Source organism: Silene latifolia, chromosome Y, assembly GCF_048544455.1.
Source record: "Silene latifolia isolate original U9 population chromosome Y, ASM4854445v1, whole genome shotgun sequence".
Lineage (NCBI taxonomy): Eukaryota > Viridiplantae > Streptophyta > Magnoliopsida > Caryophyllales > Caryophyllaceae > Silene > Silene latifolia.
The window spans coordinates 372,118,949-372,137,516 of record NC_133538.1 but is presented as its reverse complement, the minus strand read 5'-3'; the positions used below and the strand labels follow the sequence as shown (position 1 = coordinate 372,137,516).

General features: G+C 40.9%; 1 protein-coding gene across 1 annotated transcript; it reads right to left on the bottom strand.

Annotated features, from left to right (window-relative positions):
- Window positions 1-1,302: 1,302 nt before the first annotated feature.
- Window positions 1,303-1,857, bottom strand: LOC141631846 (uncharacterized). Its single transcript, XM_074444467.1, has 2 exons — window positions 1,592-1,857; window positions 1,303-1,423 (listed from the first exon to the last, which is right to left on the bottom strand). Exons 1-2 carry the CDS (start codon window positions 1,855-1,857, stop codon window positions 1,303-1,305), a joined length of 387 nt encoding a protein of 128 aa, XP_074300568.1.
- Window positions 1,858-18,568: the final 16,711 nt, after the last annotated feature.

Genomic DNA, 18,568 nt, shown 5'->3' with positions numbered 1-18,568 from the left:
GACAGCGGCTTTCTGCCAATGCTGGGTTACATGTTAGATGGGCGTTATACCCGAACCGTGTTCTTCGACAGGTCGGTCGTCAGCAACGGATTCCCGCCATTGAGCCTATTTGCGGCCAAGTCAAGGAAGTGACTCTTCCGAGGTGCAACGCATGGTTGGAGTCTTGGAATCGGAGGACTATTTGACATATTTCTGAGCCGTTTGCCTCCAACTGGGTGTCACCTTCTTCTTTGCAGTGGACGATCGAAACTTCTTTCATGGCCCGGAGGCAGCTTCACAAGGAAGAAGCAATTGATTACAAATACCACATTGAAGGGGAGAAGAACCGAGAATTCTTTACGGGGATGACCCAGATTTCATCTAGGTCCGAAACAGAGACTGACACGACTCCTAGGACTGACTCTCTGGTTTCAGATGTGTGGAAGAGGTTAGGTCGAAGGAGTGAAAGTGGATTGACACTTGAAGAAAGACTTGGTCCTCGACCTAGTGTGAAAGAAAAATTCGGCCCTTGTGAAGAATTGATGATTCCTCCGAAGAAAAGAGCCTGAGTGATGATGGGTGAGACTTCGTCTCATCGTGGTGGGGCGTGCAGCCCGGCTGAGGGTGGCAAAGAGTAGTCTTTGACATTATTATTTACTATTACTATTACTGTTTGTGTGCTTTTCTTTTTTTAGTTGTGTGTGATGGGCTTCGCCCGGAATAAAATATTGTAACGAACTTTGCCCGGAATTTAGAATAAATAAAAACTTATTATTTATTAGAAATCCCCAGTTTTCTGCATCAAAAATTTCATTTTTGTTTTACATGTTTTGGTTGTACTCTTAACTAAGAGTTTCCTACGTATCTGCTTTGCAACAGAATAAAATCGAGTCCATAGTTCTCACTTAAAATATTTCATGCAGTGTTGACAAACAACTCACAACTTATTCTTAAAACATTTGAAATTCAAAATTATTTCATAACATTTGAGAATGAGGTCATCAAGGATAGTATTTCTTAAACTAGTCCAAATTCGTAGGATTTGTGAAGTCATTCTCAACCAAATCTGTTAATCGAACATCGCCTCCTGACAAAATCCTCTTTATCAAATAAGGGCCTACCCAATTTGGTTTAAACTTACCCCTCGGGTCAATAGGTAAAAAAGCTCTGTCCGACTTGAGAAACGGATCACCATCACTAATTCCCCTTGGCTTCACCTTTTAGTTGAAAGCTCTCTCTATCCTTTTCTGGTAGAGTTGAACATGGTATATACGTTCAAATGCCGCTCGTCGAGCATGACTAGTGAATCATACCTTGATTGAATCAATCTGCTTCGGGAACCTGTCTTTCTAATAGGATCCTTAGAGATGGCACCTCTAATTCAACAGGTTGGACTGCTTCCATCCCATAAACTAAGTGGTACGGGGTTGCACCCGTTGCTGTTCTAATTGAAGTTTTATACCCTCATAATGTGAAGGGTATCTTCTTTAGCCACTCCCTATAGTTGTCAGACATCTTTCTCAAATTGATTGTAACTGTTTTATTAGAAGCCTCTACCGCATCATTCGTCTGTGGTCGGTATGGTGATGACTTATGATGTTTGATTTTATACCTTTCAAGTATAACTGCAGCCTCAGCTTGAATATCGGTACCATGATCACTGATAAACTCATGTGGTACTCCGTACCGACAACTAATGTCATTCTGAATGAACTGTGCTACTTGCTTCGCTTTTACTACTTTGTAAGACTTAGCCTCTACCCACTTCGTGAAGTAGTCAATTGCGACAAGGATAAAACAGTACCCTCCAGTTCCTGATGGGTTTACTTTTCCAATGATGTCAATTCCCCAAGTTGAAAATGGCCAAGGTGACGTCATGGTGTATAACATAGAAGGTGCCACATGCTACACATTTGCGAATATCTGACAACTGTGACAGTACCTGACATTTTTGCAACAATCTGTTTCCATCGTTTTCCAATAATAACCAAGCCTCATGATCTTACGGACTAACATATGGGCATTCACGTGTGGCCCACATTCACCGACATGGACTTCCTCAATAACCTTTTCAGCTATCGGTTTACCGATGCATCGCTCCAAAACAACTTGAGTCGTCTTCTTATACAACTGTCCATCATCGGTCCTGATGAATTGGTTGGATAATATTCGTAGAGCGCGCTTCCCACGCGTATCATCGATTGCATTCACATAGGCAGGTGATGATCTTCGTTCGACACATATTGACATACTGTCTATGTGTGCGGGAATGTTGATCAGTATGGCTATCTTGGACAATGCATCTACAAACTAATTTTCCTCTCTCGGGAGGTGAACATGTCGAATATTCTCGAAGTACTTTTCGAATTCTTCGATTCTGGTTTGATATAGGGCCAAACTTTAGCTCTTAATTTTCCATGACCCACCCACCTGATTGATCACAAGGGATGAGTCTCTATGTACTAACAAGTTCTTTACACCCAAGTCAAGAGCACTGCGTAAACCAAGCAAACATGCTGCATATTCAGCGGCGTTGTTCGTGACATTGAAATCCAGCTTGATGGACACGGGTATGTGTTCACCTGTTGGCGAGATAAGAAGAATGCCCAATCCATATCCCATATAGTTCGATCCTCCATCGAAATACAAATCCCATACGTCATTCTTGACGTGAAACATGTCTTCGTCGCGAAATGACTAAGTGTCGACGACTTCTGTTTCTTCGATTGGATTGTCGGCGAGGAAATCGGCAACTGTCCTTCCCTTGATCACTTTCAAAGGTACATACTTGAGATTGAACTCTGTTAACAAGAGGGTCCATCTCGACATTCTTCCATTAAGCACTAGTTTTTCAAACAGGTACTTGATCGGATCCATTTTTGAGTCCACACTCACACTGTAGCTAAGCATGTAATGTCTTAATTTCTTCGTTTCCTAGACTAGGACCAAACACGTTTTTTCAAGAGGTGTATACTTTAATTCATAGTCTAAAATTTTTTTACTTATGTAGTAAATAGCTCTTTCTTCTTTGTCAACTGTTTGGGCTAACATAGCCCCCATCATTATATCTGTAACAGTTAGATACAGTGATAACGGCAGCCCGGCTACTGGTGGGTTTAAAACTGGTGGAGAAGATAAAACTTCCTTTATTTTATCGAACACGACCTGACACTGGTCATCCAGCATAACGTGTTCACCAACCTTTAGTTTCTTGAAGATCGGCTCACAAATCATCGTCAACTTCGCGACGAAACGGCTTATGTATTGAACTCTTCCCATGAAACCTCAAATTTCTTTCTTGGTCTTGGGATGGGGCATTTTTATAATGGCTTTTATTTTTGATGGGTCTACTTTGATGCAATGGCGGCTAACAACATGACCCAACAGTTTGCCAGAGGTGACCCAGAAAGTACACTTGTGCGGATTCAGTCTCATGTTGTACTTTCGCAATCTTTCAAAGAATTTTCGTAGCGCCCCACCACGGCCACCACGTTCCTTTGACTTAACTATCATGTCATCGACATAAACTTCAACTTCTTTGTGCGTCATATCATGTAGAAACATCGTTGCCATTCTCTGGTACGTCACCCCGGCATTTATCAAACCGAAAGGCATTACTATGTAACAATATGTCCCTCATTGACATAAACGTTGTCTTATACATGTCTTCCTCGGCCATCTTAATATGATTGTAAGCGGCATATCCATCCATGAAGGACAGTAATGCATCATTTGCGGTATTGTCAACTAAGATATCAATGTGAGGTAATGGAAAGTCGTCCTTCAGACTAGCTTTGTTCATATCCCGAAAGTCCACGCACACACGAACCTTACCATCTTTTTCCGGTACTGGTACTCCATTAGCGACCCAATCTGAATACTCTGACACCTTGATGAACCTGGCTTTGAGCTATTTATCAATTTCTTCCTTAAACCTTTAAAGACCACTCCGAACGCATTCTGTGTAGCTTTTGCTTCACTGGTTTGAACCCTGGTTTGATCAGGATACTTTGCTCTACAATTTCCCTATCAATTCCCGGCATGACTTTGTAAGACCATGCGAAAACATCTTTGAACTTAAACAGCAGTTCAATGAACCCTTTACTCTCTATGGGATCTAAGGTAGTCCATATCTTAAGCTCATGTGTTCTAGGGTGGTTCCCACATTGATAGTTTCGGTATCTTAGATCACCAAGTTTCTTTGGTCATACTCTTCTAACCCTCTAACCAATTGTGGAGGTGGTTTTACCTCCTCTTCCTCTTCTTCCACCTGCTCGCCTTCGGCCTCATTCTCAACGTCACTACTATAACAATTATTTTCAAAAATAAAATTGCAATGTAAATAAAACAAGTCATAAGCAAACTGGTTCATCTTATTATTATTAATTTGAAACCGCGCGAAATGCGCTAACATTTGAGCCAACTGATCAGAGGTCAGTGGCAAGACAACAGAAGTACCTGAGATAGGCCCCAGGATATAAGAAAGGGGTGTATTGAAAGGAAAGACTTGGGAGGGGATGGCTTCGACACCTGACTCCTTAGACTCAAAGTTAGGACTCTTATCAGACTTGGAATTAGACTTGGACTAAGACTCGGAATCGTCATTGAACTTGAACATCTTTCCTTCTAAGGGCAATAGAACTTCTGGTCTGTGATGCAGTAGTAATTTATATCCACCCTCGTTTTCTCCTCTAGGTACGTTATCCTTCTTGCTGATCTAAACCACCAATGATGCTAAGCCTTGGTTACCTTGCTCACCTCTGTGGCGTCCCAACCACAACATGGCAATATGTATCCTGCTATTAGGTCTTCCGAGGACCAAACTTTGTATGCTGGTGAGTTCTCGTCCATGCCATTGAGGATTATGTATTTGGGGGGATACTTGATGAATTCTAGGTAGTTCGAAGCCAACTTCTTCCTGCTTTCCTCTCCCTCTTACTGCAAATTAAAAAACAAGGGTTGGGAGTATCTTCCCCTCATTACTCTATTCATCTCTTCGTCGGTTCTTATTGCCGAATTTCAGATTCCCAAGAAGTTCACGGAATTTGTGAGCTTGCTATTGGCGTCTTCCATTGCTTTCTTTCGGGTTTGAGTGTTGGGGTTGGTGTCCTTAACAGTTAGTGCAAGGACTTATAAATCTCTAAAAGGATCAAAGGGCATACTTTTGGTATTATTATCAGTTGATCCACGTTTATCAATAACGGTTGGCTTGCTAGATAAGTTTGACGTTATTGTCATACAGATGGCGGTGATCAACTGGTCCCTAAAAGTCACACCTATAGGATACGTTTTGAGTGATGTGACGGTATGAAAATACAGTCATGTAGATGCCAAATTTGACTAACCAGTTAGTCTGAGTTATTTGACTAATAATTAGTCAAAATGTGATGTTGAGATATTATATTTAATACGGATTAAATATCATGGGCTAAAGGCGAATTAACCAGTTAATTCGTAAAATTAAATATAAGCGTTTTATATTTAATTAAATGTATATTGAATATAATTATACAATACTGTTTTGTCGGACATGTATTAATAATTCAACTAACCCGTATTATTAGTTGATGCCCTAATTTCCGATAACCGATAACAGTTTATAATCAGACCACGTCGTATACACTTAGCGAGTCATGGACCGGACCACGAGTTTAAGTGAAGAGGAAATGAAAAAGCCCAAGAGGCTCCCCCTCACTCGGTTTGGCCGAGCCATCCAAAGACAAAAGGAGAGCTTCTCCTCTTGTCTAACCTAATTGATCATTTGCTAATCAAAATTAGGGTTTTGGGAATTGTGCCTCCTAGAATTCGGATCTCACATCCAACACAACTCACAAAAACTATCCCCTCGATATTGCAAGGCAATTAGGGGATTCTCTCTAGCACAAGGGCATTACTCGGACATCTTGGGTGCAACGATTAGGAGGAGATCTAACTTGATCTCTCATTGCCTTATTGCACTAGGACCGAAGGTTATTTCTATATCTTTATCGTCTCATTGTTATTTTCGTTTTATGACTATAAACTACATATAAATTTTACGTTATAATCCTACAATTAAAGGGTAGTATACGGATATTAACCTACAAGTGGTATCAGAGCGAGGCCACGTAAATTTTTATATGTGTTTTTCATCAAACGATTGTTGAAACGATGAATTTTGGTTAAAAAAAAAAATGTCACGGCTCATTTTTTTAACTCGGCAGAAATTTTTTTTGCTGCGTTTTTTTTGTTTTGTTCCTTGTGATCCGTGTCAAGTTTACACGGTAATGTTTGTCTTTTGTTTTGTGTTCTTTTTCGATCTTTGCATATTGTATTGTAATCGATATTCATTGCAATTTGTCAAAGATCGATCAAAATGATTGCATAAAATTTTGTGTGGAAATTTTTTTTTGAAAACCGTGTGGCCTCCATCTTACTCGGCCTGTTTTCTGTTTTTTTTTGCATCGTTATGCGTGCCACACGATTTTTAGGTCATTCGATCTCATGTTTTCAATCTTTCTTCACATGTTGTAATTTTAACCGATAATTATTGCAATATGTTGAAGATTAACAATTGTAATTTGATTTCTATACGGATTAGATTAAAATTGCAATTGTGTTTTATCAAACCGTTTTGTTTTGATCTTTCATTGCTCACGTTTTGAGCCGTGTTAAATTTTTTTTTGGCTTTTAAAGCTCTCGGCATTTCAGCCGAATTTATAAAAAAAAAAAAAAAAAAAATATAATTTTTTTTTTGGCCCCTGGTACTGTTCACGTACAGCAGTACAGAAGAAAAAAAAAAAAAAAAAATTTCGTTTTTTTTTTTTTTCGGCCATTTTATGCATAAAACGTTTTTATGCTCTCGCTTGTTAGTGAAACGGTTAACCCACGTAAACTAAAGTTACTTTAAAACGATTTAAAGTAACGGATTATATCGAATTAAAATTAAGTTGATGAAGCGGTTTTGTCACATAATTTTAATTATCTTTGGTGGTTTGGATAAAAATTTAACATAATTACGGAATTATGTCACGAATAAATTTAATTTTTAGTTGATGCATTTTAATTTATCGTTCTTGTTTATATTTTGAATGTTTTGAATGCCTTTTAATTACGTATTTAATTATTTTGCAAACGGTTGTAACTTAGTGTGGCCTTAGTAGAACGTGTTACCGTAATGATGGAACACGGTCTTGGTTGTATTTTGAGATCTCGTATCTCCATTTTATTTCTTTTAATTACAGTTTTTATTTAGAATGTAAATAGGTTTATATTTGTAATTTTTAAATTGTAATTCTTGAGAAGACTAAAGATGGTGACCGGATGCTCACTCCCGCTACTTGGATAAAGATGGAACATCAAGACAAGCTTTTCGGGTCCAACGGTGGATTCCAAAGTTGTATTTTGTTCTTTTTACTAGGATAGGCCACACTAGGAAATTTTTATTTACGTATTGCATTCATTTATTTATTTTATTGTAACGATAGTATGCATCATATTCCGCCTAAAAACCAAACCACCTAATAATTGCATGAAAACTGACACATATAGAGGTCACGAGTTAGTTTTCTTTAACATTCGCATGTCACACGATTATAAGCCATCACCCAAATTAATTCATTCACGCAAACGCTAGTTATTCGTTCACTTAATATGAATTATAATTTAGTTGATGGGATCTTCCTCGTATAAACAAAAATTGAGAACGGTCTTTATAGGTCAAACTCCAATGACTCCCTTCTTCGTCGGTAGGCATAATATGACCCCTTCTACGTCGGGTAAGTTGGAACCGATTGACCTATTTTATCTCAACACTATGCTCACTCGTACGATCCTGTGACTATGGTGGACTATAGATAGGATTTACAGAAATCTATCGACCAAGAGTTCTTCCAGAAGAATTAGCTAAACAGTTGGCTTATCAATTTACAGAAATTGAGTCTTGGGATCACTTGTATCATTCTTGAGGGAGATCAATTATGCAAGTGCATTGAGTCTACACGTTAAAATGAATTTAAATAGACTTAAATCACCTCGATGAGTTGCTTATTTCGTTTTGTTTTTCTTTCTTTTTCAAAGTGTAGATCACGAACCGTTAAACGCTAATAACAAAATGGCTGGTCACTTGAACGACCCAATGCCTAGTGCCACATTGGACCGTGAGTCCTGGCTTCGGATCTTCATGAATCGGATGAATCATCAACTCGATCGAAGAATGATGGATCAAACTTCGCGGATCGGGAGGCAAAGATTACGGAATGCCGCTTGCCGCCGACGGAAGCTCAGATTTCGCTTGAGCCCATGCCGTCACACCAGGCCCCACGGGCCGGAGTTAACGAGATCGACAAGTATAACGATTTCGCCTTGGAAGCGGGTGCGATTAAAAACGTACTCATTTTTGCAATGGAACCCAATTTGCATAAACGCTTCATAGCCCAAGGTGAAAACAAGATTTTCACCACGCTCACTAAGGAATTCTCGAAAGCACCGAGAATCGTGACCTATGAGCTTACCACTCGCTTCTTTGATGCGAGACTCCAGAAGGGCCAACCGGTTAGCCCACACATTCTCGGCATGATTGAGAATGTCGAGAAGTCGGAGACCTTTGATTGTAAGATCGGCGAGAACATTGTTATTGACCGCATTCTTCACTCACTCCACGATGGTTATTCGCAATTTAGAGCGAATTACTATATGAATGATTTGAAGAAAACTCCCCATGAACTGCACTCCCTCCTCGTACAGACCGAGAAGGACATGAAGTTCAGTGGGAGCATGAAACAGGATGTTCTCGTTGTGACAAACAAGGGAAAGGGTAAGGGCAAAGCTCAGGCAAACCTAGCAGTAGGTAAGGCGAAGTTCAAGAAGTCGGGTTCAGGTAAGAGTGGGCCTGGTGAGTCGAGCAACTCATCGGGCGCGACAAAGAGCAAGACCGATAACATGGAATGCCATCACCGCCACAAGATCGGGCATTGGAGGCGGACATGTCCTGTTTATCATGAGGACATAAAAGCGGGTCGCGTTAAACCTGTTGGTATGTCTTCTTCTTCTACTTTTATTCATATGATTGAGATTAACCATGCAAGTTACGGAACTTGGGTACTAGATACTGGTTGTGGTTCTCATCTGTGTAATCATGTGCAGGGCCTCCGAAATCTCGAGCCTCTCGTAAAGGGTGAGGTTGACCTGCGTGTTGGGAATGGAGCAAGAGTGGCTGCCATCTCAAAGGGGACATATGTGATCCAGCTTCCTAGCGGATTTGAGTTGTCATTATATGACTGCTATTATGTTCCTAGTCTTTCCAAAAACATTATTTCGGTTTCGCACTTGACAAACTTGGTTTTTCATTTGTAATAGAAAATAATGCTTGCATTTTCTCTTTACACGATATGATTTATGGCAAGGCAGTCTCCATGAACGGAATTTATGTTTTAGATCAGACGACCGAAATATTACACGTAATGAATAAAAAGTTAAAGGTTGGTGACAAAGATCAAACGTATCTATGGCAATGCCGTATGGGACACATTAATGAGAAACGCGTAAAACAACTCATTAAAAATGGAGCTATCTCGGCCTTTGATTTTCAATCATTTGGCACGTGTGAATCATGTCTCATCGGTAAGATGACTCGGATTTCCTTCAAAGGTGTTGGAATGCGCGCTGCTGACCTATTAGGGCTCATACACACGGATGTATGTGGTCCTATGTCAATCACCGCATGAGAAGGCTATAGGTATTTCATCACTTTCACGGATGATTTAAGTAGATATGGCTATGTCTACTTAATGAAGCACAAAAGTGAATCCTTTGAGAAATTCAAAGAATACCAAAATAGGGTACAGAACCTACTTGGTAGAAAGATAAAAACACTACGTTCAGATCGTGGTGGCGAGTATCTTTCTCACGAGTTTGATCAACACCTTAAAGACTGTGGGATCGCCCTACGTTAACTCCACTGGAACACCTCGGCTGAATGGTGTGTCCGAACGGAGAAATCGAACACTACTTGATATGGTTCGATCCATGATGAGTCACACGGTTTTACCCGATTCATTATGGGGTTATGCTCTTTGTGTTTGCTCTAATACTTAACCGAAGTCCGTCTAAAGTCTGTTGACAAAACTCCATATGAACTATGGAAGGGAACGGTCCCTAACTTGTCCTTTATACGGGTTTGGGGCTGCGAGGCTTATGTCAAGTGGAGACCTGAAGATAAGCTCGGCCCGCGATCGGTCAAAATATACTTTATAGGTTATCCTAAAGGAACACGTGGTCATTACTTCTATTCGCCAACCGAACAACGCGTTTTTGTTGCGGCTAGTGCGACATTCTTAGAGAAGGAATTTCTCGAGAATGCAAAGAGTGATGGAACCTTCGACCTGTCGGAGATTCCAGAACCAAATACCGAGCAACTATTGGAGGAACCTATTCCTTCAATCCCATGTAAATATTCCCGAGGAACCTAGAAGGTCGGGAAGAGTCTCTATTCCTCCAGACAGATACATTGGTCTGGTCGAGGAACATGACATAGATGACATTCTACTCTTAACGAGTAGTGAACCCGCAACCTATAAAGGTGCCATGACCAGTTCTGACTCAAAGCTATGGCTTGAGGCCATGCAATCCGAGATGGACTCCATGTATGAGAACAATGTGTGGGATCTTGTTGACTTACCTGCTAAGGTTCGTCCCCTTCAATGCAAATGGCTTTACAAGATAAAGCATTCTGTGGAAGGTCAACAAGATATCTACAAAGCACGACTAGTTGCTAAAGGTTTCACCCAAGTGCCAGGTTTGCACTACGATGAGATTTTTGCACCCGTAGTCATGCTGCGTTCCATTCGGATTATCTTAGCGATTGCCGCTTTTCATGACTATGAAATTTGGCAAATGGACGTGAAAACCGCCTTCTTAAACGGCTTTTTGGAGGAAGAGTTGTACATGGTACAACCGAAGGTTTCATTGATCCAAAGACATCCTAAGAAAGTGTGCAAGCTTAAGCGTTCCATTTATGGACTTAAGCAAGCATCAAGGAGTTGGAATCATCGCTTCGACCAAGTGATAAAAGAAAATGGATTCACTCGATCAGTCGAGGAACCATGTTTATATATCAAGTCGAGTGGGAGCAAGATTGTCTTCCTAATATTGTATGTTGACGACATACTCCTGATTGGGAATGACATACCTCTCTTAACTTCGGTGAAAGTATGGTTGAAAAACCATTTCCAGATGAAAGATCTGGGAGAGGCACAAAGAATTCTAGGCATCCGTATCTATCGAGATAGATCACGACGGATGCTATCTCTCAGTCAGGAGTCTTACATAGACAAAGTCCTGGAGAGATTCAGCATGACTAACTCCAAGAAGGGGTTCCTTCCTATGGCTCCAGGGGTGCATTTGAGCAAGTCTCAGGCACCAGAGACACCGGAAGAGAAAGAGCGCATGACACGGATTCCTTATGCTTCGGCAATAGGATCAATCATGTATGCCATGATATGCACACGTCCGGACGTGGCATATGCATTGAGTATGACAAGTCGATTCCAACAAAGATCCGGTGAATCACATTGGTTAGTCTGTCAAGAACATTCTTAAGTACCTACGGAGGACTAAAGATTGGGCATTGACTTATGGAGGCTCTCAAAAGCTATGCGCAACCCGATTCTGCAGATGCTAGCTTCCAAACGGATCGTGATGACTCGAAATCTCATCTGGATTCGTTTTTACTCTTAATGGCGCCGCGATCACCTGGAAGAGTTCAAACAGATCACAAAGCAGATTCTACGACCGAGTCCGAGTACTATGCCGCGTGCGAAGCTACAAAGGAAGCGATATGGATGCGTCAATTCTTACATGGGCTATCGTAGTGCCTAGTTCGAATGACCCGATCACCATCTATTGCGACAATAGTGGTGCCATCTTCCAAGCTAAGGAGCCAAAGTCTAGCAACAAGTCTAGACATGTACAACGGAAAGCTCATCTAATCGGAGATTACGTGGAGCAAAAGGCGTGTAGTGATAGAAAAGATTGCTACAGAGATGATAACATAGCAGATCCTCTCACTAAAGCATTACGACAAGATAAGCATGAAGGGCACGTTAATTCCATGGGAATTAAACGTGTTCCTAAGTTGTAGTACTCTTTTATGGATTAGATTCATTCGCTTTTGTACTCAATAAAACATCATCGTTTTGATATTTTTATATATATATTGTTTTTCATGTGGATTTGTACGACAAATTTTGAACACCACAAAGTGAACTGAACAAACATTATATTTTACAGTCCTTAATTGCCCACATGAGCTGATAACTCTGGCAATTATTTTGTGACGTTGGTTGATGGTGGGTTCAACTAGCCATAAGTCAACAGTTGATGACCAATCACAGAGGCGATTTATACGGATATTTCGTAGGACACACTTGTGACATCGACGTGGAGTCCTAAATGTTTTATAACATTCGGTGTCCGGTCGTGGATAGGACCTCCATGGTGATCCTTAGAGTCGATTCTTTTGACTATCGACTGTCTCTTGAGACCAAGGCAGATTTTGGGTGACTTTGGTTTTTTTTTCTCACGGTCATCCGTAACAGGGGGCCAAGTAGATTGTTTCTGGGTCATTTCATGCTGTGCTTAGATCGGAAGGAGTTCGAGTTGAAGGAAATATTCAGCCTTTATCAGGTACTCGATATTTCTCAGGGCCACTCGAGGAGTCAGAATCGAAATGCATGGCCATGCTCGGATACGGATTCGTTTTATCAGTTAAGTTACTCTCTAGTCGGGGAAACCACTCTAGATCCAGATCGATTGTAAAATACGACCTTTGTGGATCCAGATATGCAAATTGTTTTACATTGAGTGGGAGAAATTTTAAATGAATATGAGAATCGGTTATCGCACATACACTTGTACGGACAAGTGGGAGTTTGTTGGAGCTTGTGTCCTCCAGTTAGTGCGGATAACGTCATTGCACATACACTTGTACGGACAAGTGGGAGCTTGTTGGGGTTGGTGTCCTTAACAGTTAGTGCAAGGACTTATAAATCTCTAAAAGGATCAAAGGGCATACTTTTGGTATTATTATCAGTTGATCCACGTTTATCAATAACGGTTGGCTTGCTAGATAAGTTTGACGTTATTGTCATACGGATGGCGGTGATCAACTGGTCCCTAAAAGTCACACCTATAGGATACGTTTTGAGTGATGTGACGGTATGAAAATACAATCATGTAGATGCCAAATTTGACTAACAGTTATTCGAGTTATTTGACTAATAATTAGTCAAAATGTGATGTTGAGATATTATATTTAATACGGATTAAATATCATGGGCTAAAGGCGAATTAACCGGATTAATTCGTAAAATTAAATATAAGCGTTTTATATTTAATTAAATGTATATTGAATATAATTATACAATACTGTTTTGTCGGACATGTATTAATAATTCAACTAACCCGTATTATTAGTTGATGCCTTAATTTCCGATAACCGATAACAGTTTATAATCGACCGCCGTATACACTTAGCGAGTCATGGACCGGACCACGAGTTTAAGTGAAGAGGAAATGAAAAAGCCCAAGAGGCTCCCCCTCACTCGGTTTGGCCGAGCCATCCAAAGACAAAAGGAGAGCTTCTCCTCTTGTCTAACCTAATTGATCATTTGCTAATCAAAATTAGGGTTTTGGGAATTGTGCCTCCTAGAATTCGGATCTCACATCCAACACAACTCACAAAAACTATCCCCTCGATATTGCAAGGCAATTAGGGGATTCTCTCTAGCACAAGGGCATTACTCGGACATCTTGGGTGCAACGATTAGGAGGAGATCTAACTTGATCTCTCATTGCCTTATTGCACTAGGACCGAAGGTTATTTCTATATCTTTATCGTCTCATTGTTATTTTCGTTTTATGACTATAAACTACATATAAATTTTACGTTATAATCCTACAATTAAAGGGTAGTATACGGATATTAACCTACATTGAGGTGGCCTTTCTACAAAAAATAAACCTGAACCAATCAATACTCGAATCAAAATCCCCTGCATAAATAAAGACTCGACTCACAGACTTGACCTTTGACTTAAACTTGACTCAAAGACAGAACTAGACCAAGGAAATGAGCTAAATGGCTAACTTGTAAGGGGTCACATGGGAGAGGGGTCTAGACCTGACAAGGGCTATGACTCGACCCAACTAACTTCTTGACTTAGACTTAACATCGACTTGGTGTGACTAACCCATGACTGAATCAAACATGGTTCATGGGTTCATCATAATGTCTCTAGTGTCCTAATATAGATGTTTCGTGGTTTGGCTTTGACCAAATTGTCGACATACTTGACTTGGACCCAAGTGGTGGCTTGGGAGACCCACTAAGGTCGTGTATTGGCTAGACATGCGGTTCACTTGAACCTACGACAAGACAAAACTTGACTCGAAACATATTCTATGCCCGAGAACGGTTCGGTGAGAAAAACGTTTTGGAATCGATTGGAAAATGGACGATTTGAAAATGAGATTTTAAATGTGCAGCATGCCAGCTATAAAAAGCTCATTTTGGTCGAAAAACCTACATCTATTCGACAGCATTCCGAGTTTGAAAACATGCTTGATTTGAAGACGGTTTTTTAAAAAAACGGTTTTGACAAAACAGTTGAGATTTTTTAAAAAAGCATAGTGGATGATTGATAGTTGATGCTTGTCTTTTATACGATGTTTTACATCCCATTTTACACGTATTTCAGAGCTCATTCATGTAGTTTATGCTGCATTTCGCCCTATTTCCGTCTACTTCCGTATTTTTGTACATTATTGCAGAAATGTGAAGAATCCAACGGAAACCGAGCTAAATTCGTCCCCGAGTATCCTGCATTGCATTTTGGCGAGAAGTATTTGCTTAAGGAACGAGCTTGGTGCGCATTTCAAGGCCCAAAAGACAAGTCCACGAGTTCATAGAAGTCAAGTAGCAGCTCAAGCAGTCGATCGACCACCACCCTCAGTCGATCGACCAACCCTCGGGTTACGGAAGCTACTATTCACTGCCAAGCAGTCGATCGACCCCTCACATCAGTCGATCGACCACACTGCTATTCCAGACGAGAATTAAAAGACCGAGGAACTTGAAGCCCATTAAGTTTAGGTTTTGGAATAATTGTTACGTATACTTTCTATATAACGTAACTGAGAATATCTAGTTTTTAATCAAGTTTTATTCAGTAGTTCTACATTAGTTTCACATACGGTTCTTTATAGTTAATTAGGGTTTGGGATTATTGTTGAGCATTGGATCTTTGGTTCTTATCAATCTTTCCTCTGCAAATTCGGTATTCATCTACCCTAATTTCAGTTTATTACTTTGCTTTATCATTAGTATAGAATTGCTAGTTAGATTCCCGCAACCAATTTTATCGTTTATGTTAATTGTTTACTTTATCGTTTCAAGCATGAATTCAGTAATTCTTATCGTTAATGTTATTGTTTTTACCCTTAGCATGAGTAGCTAAATAGTTTGTGCTAGGATGTAGGCGAGTTTTAGCATAGGCGGCAAAGTATTGGACACGAACTGATTCGCATGTCAGTCGATTGACTGACATTCTCGGTCGATCGACTGACCTCGTGAGGTTACCCTTCGTTTTAATTGAATTTAATGTTGTATTTAACTAATCGAATGCATGCGACCAGTTAGATGCTTATTTTATGACTTACCCATTAGATCGAAAGAAAGGGAAAGTTATTTGACCACCAATTAAAATGACTAAACTGTGCTAAGATCGAAAGATAGGTATAGTTTGGACCGTTAGTCACTTTTCAGGACGAGAGTCAGTATTAGTGATATTAGGGACCTATAGCGAGATCGAAAGATGCTATTTATTAAGAGTGGACCGAGAGGACCTCTTGTTTCCCGCCGCACTTGTGTTCAATTTAGACCTGTTTAGTATGCTGCCGCCGAAGCTTTAATAAACTATTCATCCTAGTACCTTTTCTTTATCTGTTTAAGTCATCTTTTACTGTATTTTATTTATTCTTAGCTTTAGACCAAATCAACTCAACCCCCACTATTGTTACCTTAGACTGAATTTAGACAACTAGAATTTACATCTGCCTCCTTGTGGTTCGACCCTGTTACCACTAGCCTAGGTTAGTCTTAATAGGAAATTATAAATCTTATTTTTGGTACTCACAACGACGGGTATCAAATTTTGGCGCCGTTGTCGGGGAGGCAATAGTTCTAATTTTAGTTGTTTTATTTTTAGTCTTTCTTAGTTTAAGGGACTTCTGTTCCTTAACCTCTTCTTATATTCTTTTTGTAGTTTCTTCTTATGCGCAGGTCACAGTGTGGTGAACTAGTACCATTTGATCCTGAGATAGAGAAATCTTTGCGCGAGTTGAGACGAACACAAAGGGTATTACCGACAGAGGAAGAGGTGAGTACTCTGTCAAGCTATTACGAGAACGACCTGTTCGAAGAAGACCCACATTCTTCACCCATTTCCACTTCTTCAGCCGAGACAGTTACTTCTCCAGAAATTCCAGTCATGGCCGAGGAAGCGAGTATAGCTAGTCATTCTGAGACGACAGCCGAAAATTTATATAAGGGGTTCGAATTACCAGGAGATGCCAGGAAGTTCGAACGAAAGCCTTCATACATCAACATGGTTGAGAGAAACCAGTTCGGGGGAGCTGCAAATGAAGATGCAGCTAAGCATATGGAGACCTTTATTGACTCATCATTGTTCCATACCCCCACCGTTGGCGTGACTCAAGACCAGGTCAAGGAGACCATGTTCATCTTCTCCTTCGTGATGCCGCAAGGGAGTGGTATAGAGATCTGGACCGAGCCGTTCATGGGATTACTGATTGGAATTCCTTGGCATTGGCATTCTACAAGAAGTACTTTTCTGCTACAAAGACGATTGCTATTAGAGCCCAAATCACAAGTTTCAAACAAGGGCCGGATGAGAACTTCCACGAGGCATGGGTCCGATTTAAGAAGCTGGTACGAACCATATCACACCATGGGTTCGAAAAATAGAGCTTGTGCAATCATTTCTATAATAGGTTGTATGACGATCAGAGGGCCATTTTGGATGCTGCAGCCAATGGCCGATTTTCTGAGAATTTGGGAGCAACCAAGGGGTGGAATATCATTGACGATCTAGCCACCCACAAGGCTGAGTATGGGAATTCCAGAGGGAACCAGAGGAGAGCTGCAGAATCTTCCTCTGTTGCTGCACTTGAGGCTCTCACTGCGAGATTTGACAAATATGAATTGGGAGAAGCTTCTAAAGGTGGGATGTACCAGGTAAATGTTGTGTCAGACGGTCCTTTCGTCTGTGAAAGGTGTGGAGCTGAGGGACACGTTTCGAAGAACTGCCCTAGTCCCTTTGAATCTTGTGCGGCCTTCTAACATTATAGGCAGACAAACACCTACTATGAGCCGAATACCCATCCAAACTTGAGTTGGAGGAGTCAAAATGTCCTAAACCCAACTCAAGCTCCGCCGCAGCAGCAACCTTATGTACCTCCTCATCAAAAGCAACAACAATATCAGAAACCTTCCTATGTGCCGCAACAACAACAATCGCAGAATTCTGAATTTTCCGAGCTTAAGAACTTGTTGCTAAAGGAGTCCCAAGCAAGAGAGGCCGGGATGAAGCTACTAGAGAGCCAAATTGCTCAATTGGCTAGCAAAAGTAACACTCGAGCTCCCGGACACTTGCCGACTCAAACCGACCAAAAGGAGACCTTAAATGCCATCACTTTGAGGAGCGCGTCCACCCTTGAGGGACCTGCCATGGTCGAGGACATTGTTGAAAAAGATGAGCCGAAATCAAGTCAAAATAAACCTTCAACGAATAAATCAAAGAAACAGCCGTCTACCAGGTATATCAGTCGATCGACTGATACACCCGGTCGATCGACTGACATACGGGTTACAGGAGCTTCTGGAACTGTGCACAACGGTCGATCGACTGAGGACAGTGGTCGATCGACCAAGGTTACTGCTGATAGCGAGATTTTTCGTCCTCCGATGCCCGATAACTTGAGGGACCATTTATTTCGGGGCACGACAACTCCGAAGTTGTTAGGACCAGACCCGAGCGCTGATGGGTCCGTCCCGGTTCCGAAGTTTGACCCAATGATGGTCAATGGCTCACATTTGAGACGGTGTGAGGAAGGTTCAAGCTTCAACAAGGAGAAAGCAGTGGACTTCCAGCCTAAGTCCACGGATGCCGGCATGCGCAACCTAGAGGAGAGGGCTAAGGTACTTCTTACAGCCCCATATCCGGAGAGACTAGTGCCAACAAAGGAACAGGTATCTTCCAGTAAGTTTGAGAAAGTTATTCGTAGCTTGAATGTTCAGGTACCCTTCCTTGAATTAGTTAACCAAGTGCCAGCATACACTAAATTTATGAAACAGCTATTGTCTAAGAAAAAGTCGCTTGAACATGTCCACACTGTCGCTTTAACTAAAGAGTCTTGCTCTTACTTGTCTCACACTGCACCCCATAAGTTAGAGGACCCGGGCAGCTTTTCTGTTCCTTGTAAAATAGGCACCTTCTCTATTGAGAAGGCATTATATGACCTAGGAGCTAGT